Here is an 11308-nt window from a genome sequence, read left to right as displayed (position 1 = left end):
AAGGTCCTTACTTTCTAATTTAATAATAAATAATCTTTAAATCTTTAAAACCTGGATAATTAGGAGAAAAGAAAAGAAAAATTAATTAATGTTAATTTATTGTTTGTTAGTGTGTTTGTGAGGTTTTTCTCTTTCTTTTCTTTCTCTTTACAGATCTACTAGTGGCTTTACCTCGCGACACCAAAAAAAATGTTGCTTCATAGTTTTTCTGTTATGTGCTGTCTCTTTCTCTCTACTCTCTGATTTAATTTGTGTTTTTTTCTAACAATTAAAGTGGCACAACGGGAATCAGTTAAAATAAATATCTATGTGTATATAAAAAAGAGGTACAAATATTGTATCATTTGGAGTTAATTTTATAATCATTATAATTAAATTAAATGTCCTCAGTTCCATTGATTAGCAATTGCTCTGTTTCCATAAGGTGTTCAGTTGATTGAGATGCTCGTTTATCGGTAACTGATAGAGAGAGAGAAAAATAAGAAAGAGAAAGAGAGAAATTAGTTAATATAAAAAATTAGTTAATTTGATTTAATTTGTGTTTTTTTTTCTAACAATTAAGGTGGCACAACGGGAATCAGTTAACAATAAATATCTATGTGTATATAAAAAAAGAAGTACAAATATTGTATCATTTGGAGTAAATTTTACAAGTTGTTTGTAAATCGATATTCCTTTCAATTGGTTTTTTCTCAAGAACGTATTTCTGATGACGAGGATGAATGTATCGATGATGATATTTCTCACCTTTGACCATTTCACGTGCACGTATATAAACATGAAGTGAAATTCCGGTTAAACAAACAGCTAATCCGATTGCATTGAATCTGCTGATTTCATCACGAGAATATTCAATTGCAATGTATAAGGTGAATACTTCCTTGAATATACCAGCAATCGAAAGGGTTAAACTTGAGGTGTATGTTATCAACAGGTATTCACTCAATTCCATGAGAAATGCTAAAAATGAACCAATCAATATGTAAATGAAGGAATAGGTGTTAAAAAAGACGGCAAATCCATCGCTACTGGTCATTAATGGTAAGGCTTCAAAGGTAAAGGTAAATGGTAACAGGGAAAGTATCATCAAGGTTGAACATGGTACATCATGTCTACGAGATTACTCAGACCTGTAAATGATTATATAAAAAAGAGAAACAATGTTATTCTGGCAGCATGGTGATTAGATGAATATCAGATGAGGTTTCACTTGAAGACAATTCAAATTAAAATAAATCAGGTAAAGAGAGAGATGTAATCAAATACATCGAATACACTTAGAATCATATTGTGGCCATTGTTTGAAGTATTTATAATTATCGAAAAGCAGAAGAGAAAAGAACAAGAAAGAAGAGGGAAGATGGAAGAGGGAAGAGAGCATAATTGCTTCGAAAACGGAAAAGGAAAAACAGGTAAATGCTAGGGAATTAGAATTGGTCAGTTCTTTGTGACCATTCAAACAAGTTGTTCTTTTATTGTGACAGTTTCCATCTTTTTGAATTTTAATAAATTGTGAATGAAAATGAATAAGAATTTAGTTTGTGCTCTTCTCATCAACGCTACTCTTTGTTTAATGATTCTTCTTTCATATTCGATTTCAGATCATTTCGAGCTTAATTCTGAGTCGGAAGAAAGTTATGATTGGCAATTTTTTCGTGTAAATATGAAAACTCATAAAAGGCCAATAAATAAAATTGTCAAACATAATTACAGTCGATCCGGAACTAAATACTATTGGGATACAGAGCATTGTGATTTGTCGCTTATGGATGATGTTTCCAATCAAATATCATCATGGTTGATCTTAACTGGATCAGTAGCAAATAGGATCGGTAGACTTCATGATATTGTATTGGCTTCACTTTATCCTGAGCATTTATCCAAAATTGGACTACCTGATGAATCCGAAAAATCAAATCACTTGTCTAATAATTATCGTCTTCACTCTGGAGTTGATGATCAAGTTTCGGGTCTTACCGGGACTCGTTATTTCGATTACATTGAATCATATGAACATTCGAAAATATCAACACAACAAATTGCATTAGAATTTCATGGAGAACTTCAAACTATTGATTATGTGAATCGCGATTTAACTCTAGTTTGGTTTGAGACAAAATCTAGAGCATTTATTTCAGAAAATCATTTGGTTCTCATTTCATGGAACGAGGTGAGTATTCAAAAGCGAAACACTTTACAACGTTTAAGACTTCGAGATACTTTGGAAAGAGAAACATCAGTGACACATAAAAGTCGAAGAGGGAAGTAGTTTATCGATCACCGACATTAGTCTTTTGGCAGCCGATCGATAGTTCAAGAGGAGCCCCGACTATTCTGATCTATTAGAATGTGCAAATTCATTCTCTCTTGTGATGATGATTATTATTACAACACTTTTAGTTGAAATCACGAAAAATGGACTAACTGGACATTCAAAATGAGATAATTAATTGAAGAGTAATTGATGTTTACAATACAATATTGAACTTTAATGTGAACAATTTTTTCATTTTATCAATTGGATTTTTTTTTCAATGAAATTAAATTAATTTAACTTGGGTCTTTTGATTACACGATTGATTTTTCCTCTTCTGAAATCTCGTTTCCTTTTCCTGTTCTCTTTCCATGATAAGTGTTTCTTTGCTTTTTTCTTCATCGCCAACACAGGATTAATCAAGAATTGAACTGCTTGTGTCGCTTTACGTTCAGTCTTTTTACGATTGTGCAAAGTAACAACTTCGGCATAAGTTTTACTGAAAACTTCACTTCCGACTTTGTTTCTGATCACTTCGTAAAGAGCTAAACATGAATTGACCAGAATTTGTTTCGGATGATCTTCCTCATACCGTCCAGCCTCTTTTAAATTACGATTGGTGATTTCTCGAGCTAAAGGAATCAATAAATTACGACAATTACTCTGGATGATCGGAGTATCGGCTTCAACCACTATGGCAGCGATCCACTTGAAGATTGAAATTCGAGCTTGAAGTTCATGAGGTGATTTTTTAACCTCTCGTTTGATTTCCCTGATTAAACGATTTGTTAACCAGTTGATGTTCAATTTACTGAGATAATTTTCATCAACAACTTTAGTTTCAACCTTGACTGGTGATTTGACGATTGACTTTTTTGACTTTTTCTTCTTTGGTTCATTTTCATCGATGACAATTGAATTTCCATTTTGAAGTTCCTCAACTGGAGTTATCTTGAAATCTTTTGGTAATTTCAATAATACTCTAGAAATGTAGTGTAAATTTTTAATCAACAGGTCCCCAATTTCACTCGATTCGTAGATTATGCTGAACAAGAAGCAATGTTTCCTACATAGATTCCAGAGACGAAGAGGTAAATTATTGAAGAGGTAGAAAGAATTTGTTTTCCCGTTGATTAAATGATCGGCAACTTGAGTGACTGAGAAATTACTGAAAATACAGGCGATAATTTTCACAGATAAAATTCTGACCCAAATATGAGGATAAGTTAAATAATTGTTTTCAATACAAAGAGCTATTGAATTTAAATGGCCGATGAATTTGGGATCAGACATAATCTCAGGATCGTGTAACAAAATTTTCTGATAGAAAGACAACAGTTGAAACAATTGGTGATCATTGTTACGTTTAGAATCTTCGTCTTCTACATCAACAGGGAATCGAGTTGGATCAAGTTGTTGTACAAGAAGTGGTAAAATCTCAGGTAAACGAGAACGGAAATCGGATTTTTCGCATGAAACAAATATTCCAAACAATTGAGCGGCAAGACGTCGATGTAATTGATTGTTTGCTTGGAACCAAGGTAAAGTGATATTTTTCAATAAAATATCTCGAGCTCTTCTGGATATTTTGTTTAGTAATTTTTCGAGCACTGAGGCAGCCAATTCTCGACACTTGTAGGAATCATCGTTGATCAATCGCACTGATATTGGAATATAAAATGAGGCCGCATTGTCCGAAACCTGAGAGTTGTCTTGGTATTTGATGAGTGAGAAAAGTAACTTAAGGATGGAGGATCTTCCGATTTCTCGAGGATATTCAAGTTGACGAGTGAAGAAAGTAACATAATTGGTGAAATTTTCACCACCAAGCGAATAGTTGAGCAAATACTTTAACCAAACAAGTCGACACTCATCTCGAACATGATCATCGTCAGATTCCAACATGATGAAAGTTAACTTTTGAAGAATACTCTTGATTTCTGGTGATTCCATTTTCTTGGAAAGGATTGATTTAAGTAAAGAGAAGGCTGTTGATTGTCTTGTCCGATCAACCATATCTTTTTCCACATAGAACAGTAAAACTTTCAGCTGATCAGGTTTCAATTTAACAGAATCAATTGATCTTACAAATGATGAAATTGTCTTGAAGCACATTGTTACTAATTCAACGTTTTCCTTTGAATTGGTTCCTTGAGCTACAAATTCGTCTAAAAGTGTTAGAACGTTAGTTTTTATCCGTTCGATTGACGCAGCAAATGCGGGAAGATCAGGAAAAGCACGAACATATTGCATCAGGCACCGAAGCGATGTTGAGGTGAGTTTAACGTGTTTCGAGAAAAGTGAATCGATAAGAATGGGAACAAATTTACCAAGTTGTTCGGCTGCTTTGGTTTCGGGCCTTAGGCGATTTCTTTTAAACAACGACAATAACAATCGTAAACAATATTCAAATAAAACGTGAACATTTGAAAGTGGATTAATTTTAGTTGATTTTTTCTGTTTGTATTCGGGCACCAATAAGAGGGAATCCGTTTTGCTGATTTCGTCTTTTTTGGTCAACTTAGCCGGTCGAATCTTTAATTGTGGAATCTTGTCTTCCAGAACATCCAATATAAATTTAATCAATGATTCCTCAGGTATTCCAGTGTTTTCTGTTAATCCAAGGAAAAATTTCTCCATGCAAATAGTAACTTTGTTGATAACTTTCACAGACAAAGCTTCGTCCAGAATTTTTTTCATGGGCAACATGTTCTTAACCAAATGTTTCGATGAGACAAATTTACCAAGAATCCGATAAGCCGCATAACTTTTGATCTTTTTGGCCTCTTTGCACTTTGCAGTTATTTTACCAACTGACTTTTCCTCGGCAACATCGGTGAATAGTTCTTTGTGGAAAATTTCGATCAACAATGGAGCGGAAGCATCAAGATCACCAGGGCGCAAGGTGGTCGAAATTGATTCCAAGATGATGTAAATTGTAAAGGTTAACACGTGGAAACGAAAACCTTTATTGAGAATGGTTTTCATTTCGCTGAGCAAAAGTGGCAGGTAACGAGCACCAAGAATTCCCATTATTTTACATAAAATTTTCCTTGATGATTCACGAATACTTTCCATTCGTGATTTTAAAAAGTTGGACATTCGAATGAAAACATTTTTAACTTGATTCTCAAATGTTGATTCGGCGATTGGAACAGCATCAAGTAGCTTGACGATTGCTAAAGCTATTGGCATTCTTTGTATTTCGTCGTCATGATTGAATTCAGATCGTATATTATCGTACTCATAATCGGTGTAGGATAACTTGTAGAGTACTTCTTGTAGCTTTTGCACAATATCACCGACAATCGTGTCTTGAACTCGAGTGGCAACTTCAGGTGGTAATTTCTGCTTAGGAATCTCAATATTTTCTGAATCTCGAAGAGCAACTGCTTCTGGCACGTGTTTTCTTCCCTGCTTTTGATGAACGTAGTTGATTCACTGAGATCGTAATTGAAATTGGTCAAGATGGAACATAAAATTCGGACATTTGATTTATGATTCTCAGAGTCGGTGATGATTCGTTGAAGGTAAACACGCAGTAACTGTTGGTACAATGACCAAGGTAAATATCGACAAATCGAACCAATCAGATCAACAGCATAAGCTGAGGCTGCACCATATTTAGTTGCTTTCATGTCTGATATGAAAACGGTGGCGATCGGCAAAAGATAATCATGAAGGATTTGCGGTGAGAGTTGAGACAAAAGCTCATGATTATTACAAAGTTTTGCCAGAGCTCGAACTCTACGGTGCATTTGTATGTGGACGATGTTGGTCCAAAAATCTTGATCGATATCATCATGGCTAAGTAGAGATAGTTGATTCAATGATTGATCCTTTTCTTTCCCAAACTTTATAAGATCAGATAAAATGGTGATCCACTCGTGACGAGATCTTTCATCGGATTCTCTCATTCCATTCCTAACATGAACTCTGAAAATTAAAGATCGAACGATTTTATTGTATAGATCGAGATTATTACTTTCGCTGATCTTTTTGATGATTAAAGTTAAACAACTTGATGAAGCTTCACGAAGACCCAATTCCTCGGATGATGAGATGAAGAAAACACAGTTGTGAATGAAAACCTTCAACAGATTAACAGGAACTGTTGTTGAGTTCATCTCTTGGAACAATTTACGAGCCTTTGAAAATCCTTCTTCACGAACAGTGTAATCAGGCTCATCGGGGATTCGAGGATTATAAGCATTGATCATCACGATTATATCAACAAACTCCTGGAAACTTGATACTTTCTGTGCGATTGTTTTGAGTATTTTACAAAGTCCCAAACGAGAGTTACGCTCTTTTACAGTCTCGAAAAGAGGGCACAGCTTTTTGATGAATGTTTTGATATTTGTATCAACTTTTTCCACTAAATTATTGATTGATTCAAATGTTTTGATTGTAGTATCTTCGGCCTCATTGCGACTATGAATTATGGTGTCAATCAACAGGTTGGCCATAGTTAGACAATCGTTTTCATCCTTCACTTGTTCACTGAGATGAGACAAAATTGTCGCTTCGTTTTCTTGTATGATGCTCTCTCGGCTTCTTTTTTTAGCTTTCAGTCGATGAAGAAGATTATTCTTAATTCTCGATAGAATTTGTCTAATGTATGGAACCAGCATAACTGTTCCCAAATTAATGTCATCACTCTTTGTCTGATAAACTTCGAGGTAAGATTCATCTGCAATTCCGTTTACTTCTAAAAATGGAATTGGAGCTTCGTCCGTGTTTGCAGAGTTCGATGGTAGGTGATTAGCATATGATGCGAGATTTGCAAGCATCGCTGAAATGTAAGTAATGATGCTACTTGTGACTTTTCGTGCACTGTAAAGGTCAATTAAACAAGACAAGGGAGTGGATTCCGGTTGGTCACTATGTGTTTTCACAAAAGGATAAAATATCTTGGGACACAAGTCCAACATCGTAGCAATCGTAAAAGTGGTGACGGTGAAAATAAACTTTCATTGGACAAATTCAAGATCATTGGATCAATAAAAGTTCGAAAAGACCATCAATCTCTATGGGTGAGAATGAGTAAGACTCGAAAGATTTGAAAAATTTTTCCATCAACTTGAAACAATCAATTCTTATCGATTTCAAACGATTAACAGCACCGGTATTGAGAAGTAATCGTTGGTCAAGAAGAATTCGTGTAAATGCAGCAATTACAATTAAAATTTTGAAAAGAATTGGAAGTATATCATCAACAGTGTTTCCAAAATGGAGTAACATCATTTCTAATGTTTTCAGGGCACTTTGAACGTATCTAAGAGGAATGCACTTGTGAATGTCGATGTTTTTTAGAGTATCAGTGATTACGGGCAATTCCATATCGAAAAATGGAACGAAATCAGCGAAAGCTAATTTTAGGAACAACATGACTTCATCTTTATTGCACGAGGCAAGGAAACGGAAAACAATCGATCGTCGAGTGTCAATATTGGCCTTTCCCGCAGTTTTTGACCCTGTTTTCGATAACATTTTACCATATAAGATTCTCATCACAAAGGGAATCACAATCGGTCGATGTGCAGCTTTAACATGCTGTTGATCTGGATCAACTTCTTGTGATCCAAATAACAAGATTTCTGTTTTAAAAGTGTCATCATCAAGTAAACGGAATAAACTTTCACGATAAATTAAAATGTTTTGATCGTTGAAAGTCAATAGACAATTGAATGCAGCTTTTTGAACGACTGGATTGGGTTGTTTCAAAAGGGATTCATAAAGGTCCATTAATTTACCACTAGAGTCAATCTTTTTGGGATTTTTAAACTTGGCAAGTAGCTCGAGAAAAGCAGTCATTGTTTGCATGGTAACTTTAAGATCAGATTTAACAATTTTTGTTTCATTTTTTCATCTGGTTTGTCGTCATTATCATCAAGCTTTTCGTCCGTCATTTCGACATCGTCTTGATCGATTTCGTCTTCGTTACCATCAGCTTCCTTGGTGTCTGATTGTTTTTCAGTTGATTCTTCAGCAAGAGAAATATCTTCTTCTCTTTTAAAATCACCAACTCCTTTTGAATCTGCTTCTATCGTCAAAAAGTTGAAAAACCACCTAACGATTGATTCACCTTGACTTTCAATGACACTTGGTTTGTCACTAGCGATTTCTTTGAGCATTTGAAGAATCAAAATCCGATGATTAGAGAAATCTGGTCTTGGATTAGCTTCATTTGATTGATTCAATCGAGGCCAAAATCTATATGCTTCGATACTTTTATCGGCTATAATATAGCTTTGAACATCAGAATAATGTTTAGAGATGATTGACCAAAATGTTGTTCGATCTTGTGATTGAAACAAACGACCATAATCTTGAATGATCTTTTGAACTGGTTGCCAAAGTGGTTGAAAGTTGTAATAAAGTGTTCCAAGTAAATAATGAATTGGAACAAATTTGTATTTTTGTCCAGAAAGAGCTTCACATGGAAGCGATTTATCAACAAGACCATGTTGAAGAATGTTGATTAAACGAAGTTTTTCTCGATATTCTTGAATATTCAGAGTAATCATTTCAGCTTCCAAACAGATAGAAAAGATCGATTGATTAGGTAGACCAGATTCACTTGGATTCATTGGTGGATCAAACAGGTTGATGGCGATCAAAGTCAAGAAGCGAACTTGACTTTGTGGATGTCGTAAATTGTCTTGAAGATGATTGAAAAATAAATTCTCGAAAAACTCTCGATTAAAAACATCTTTAGAATCGATAGAGTGAGCATATTGATAGAAGAATACAAATCCTTGCAAAATAATCGGATTTCCTGGAAATCTCCTGAAATAAAATGGAAATCAAGATTAGAAGTGAAATTGTAATTGCAAAAAAAAGAGATAAAAAAAAACTTACTCGAAAAGGAGAGTAAAGAAATCATTTTTAAATTCGGTAAACAATTCAGATGCACGAAGTAAACTCAATGCGTAAATCGATTCACTCAAGATCGTTTGGAAGAGTTCATCATCTGATTCTTTTAAACTCTTATTAGCTTTATGATCTTCACTCAACTTAGCCATAAGTTTGTAAATTAAGCTAATCAAACCAGAGATGACTAGGTTACGATCTAATGGTATCAAATGAGGTAATATGTTGACCACTTTGCGAACAAGCAGCCAATCTTCCGGATTAATTAGAACTCGCAACAGTTTGGAAACAAGATTCTTACAACCTTCCTCGGTGGTTACTTTGGATAGATCCAGAGGATAAGCTCGAAGGTTGGTAAAGTTTCCAAAATTGGCAGTGGTTTCTTGGTGGAAATCAATTTGAATAGAAGATCAATGGTGTTGTTGAAATCTTTCATTCTGGTTGATTGATCACTTCCAATTGAAGGACTTTGAATCAATGGATGATAGGATTTTTCCAATAGAGAGGGAGAATATCAGCTTCGAAAAATCGATTGAGAAAGAGACTTTCGGCAAAAGTGTCAAATTGAGCAGCAGTTATGTTGGAATCGAATGTAGTTTTTATCAAACTACGACGAGATTCAGGTTTGATTGAAGAGTAAAGCGTATTTAAAATGGTTGCTGTTAATCGAAGAAGAACATCTAAACAATCTTCAACATCGAACATCGCTTGAAGGGAGGCAATCGTGAAATTGACAATCACTTCACAATCAATGATAAGCTCTCCTCTTTTATGAGATACAAAAAATAGCAGGATGGATGAAACTGGCTTGAAAGCTTGAGGTGATTGGATTGAATCTTCGCACACAGTCAACAGGTTGCTCCAAATGACTTCACATCGCTCCTTGTCAACATAATCGGCAATCATTTTGAACGATAGATCAACACATTGTTTGACATTTTTAGATGTTGCATAATTAGATGAATATGTGACAAGTAGTGACTTGATAAATTGATCAGAGCAACTATGAAGATGACCTGCCACTCCTTTGACAATCTCAAAAAGTAAATAAGAAACGCCAGTGATTATGGATGAATCTTTGTCAACATGATCAAGAATCGATTTGATCACTTCATCTTTACGAGACACTTTGCGAATCAAATATGTTAAACTTTGAGCAGCGAAAGAGCGAATAAAATCAGGCCACTTGTTGGAAAATAACTGGTTGAACATGGTGAAGATCTTGTCGGTGTCAGGGGTCATACGTTTGGACAATATCTTGAAGAGACTAGCAAGTGTCATGAAGATACTTTCAATCACTTTGGGATCCTGAGTAGCCAGAATATTAAGAAGCCCGTTGAGTGTAGCCTCAAAATGTGGATAATAAAGTTCACCAATATCAGTGGCCAGAGCAACAATAAGCTCAAGAGTAGCGTCGTTTGCCAAACTGTCTTCATCTGATAATGAATCAATAAGGACACTTGCCAATTCATCTCGACGATCATGAACTTGGATGATGTTGAAAAATGAATAAGTTCCACCAAGACGCTTCTTGAGAGACGCAAAATCTGCAGTACAATTTAAATCGTCCAACTTTTGTAAGGTGGCATGAAATTTGGATTCAAATTCATCATCAGGACCTGCAGCAGTGTCAACCTTGCGGATCAGATTGATTTTAATTCCAGCAATGTGATCATTGAAAGATTTAAACTAGATAAACAAAAGAAACAATAAATTGTAAACAACAACAACAAGAAAATAAAAGATAAAAAAAACAACAAAATACTTACCGTAAACGTCTTATCAGGACGTTCACCTTTTTTGAGGGCATTTTTACCCATCACCTGTTGATGATTTATCAGTCAAATAAAGAATTAATTATAATTATAATAATTTTGAATAACAATTAATACAAATTAAGACACACTTCCATGTTGAAGAAGGAAAAAATTTAAAGAGACAAAAAACAAAAATGAATCGAAAAATTTTTCCATCAAATGTGCGACACGTGGGTTACCATGGAAACGACCAAATGAGCGCGATTTTCATAAAAAAAATTCGTAAAAAGAAAACTTTTACTCAAAGTCGCTAAATGGACTTGGTGGTGATTCCAAATTGAACCTTTGAATCAACAGGTGTTCGGATTCATTTGCTTCATTGATCATGATTCGTTTTTCACAATATTTAAATTTCTTTAAA

General features: G+C 34.7%; 3 protein-coding genes across 3 annotated transcripts; 1 reads left to right on the top strand and 2 right to left on the bottom strand.

The window, feature by feature from the left end:
• Positions 1 to 376: 376 nt before the first annotated feature.
• On the bottom strand, positions 377 to 1107 carry LOC128391969 (solute carrier family 35 member C2-like). Its single transcript, XM_053351938.1, has 2 exons — positions 748 to 1107; positions 377 to 459 (listed from the first exon to the last, which is right to left on the bottom strand). The coding sequence occupies exons 1-2, from the start codon at positions 1085 to 1087 to the stop codon at positions 377 to 379; spliced, it is 423 nt and encodes a 140-aa protein (XP_053207913.1). The 5' UTR covers positions 1088 to 1107.
• LOC128392123 (uncharacterized) lies at positions 1099 to 2319 on the top strand. The gene is made up of 2 exons (XM_053352109.1): positions 1099 to 1240; positions 1602 to 2319. The coding sequence occupies exon 2, from the start codon at positions 1664 to 1666 to the stop codon at positions 2267 to 2269; it is 606 nt and encodes a 201-aa protein (XP_053208084.1). The 5' UTR covers positions 1099 to 1240; positions 1602 to 1663; the 3' UTR covers positions 2270 to 2319.
• A 148-nt stretch (positions 2320 to 2467) lies between these two features.
• Positions 2468 to 11056, bottom strand: LOC128392111 (small subunit processome component 20 homolog). The gene is given in 9 exon segments (XM_053352093.1): positions 2468 to 5656; positions 5659 to 7157; positions 7160 to 7258; positions 7261 to 8101; positions 8104 to 9046; positions 9119 to 9473; positions 9476 to 9634; positions 9637 to 10819; positions 10900 to 11056. Coding segments are annotated over 9 exon segments (8241 nt in total). The 5' UTR covers positions 10951 to 11056; the 3' UTR covers positions 2468 to 2545.
• Between the last annotated feature and the right edge of the window lie 252 nt (positions 11057 to 11308).

The sequence above is a fragment of the Panonychus citri genome, unplaced genomic scaffold (genome assembly GCF_014898815.1).
Source record: "Panonychus citri isolate SS breed McGregor unplaced genomic scaffold, ASM1489881v1 Contig00135, whole genome shotgun sequence".
In the NCBI taxonomy this organism is placed as follows: domain Eukaryota; kingdom Metazoa; phylum Arthropoda; class Arachnida; order Trombidiformes; family Tetranychidae; genus Panonychus; species Panonychus citri.
Note: the sequence above shows the minus strand (reverse complement) of the source record. Positions and strands in the feature narration are given on the sequence as shown.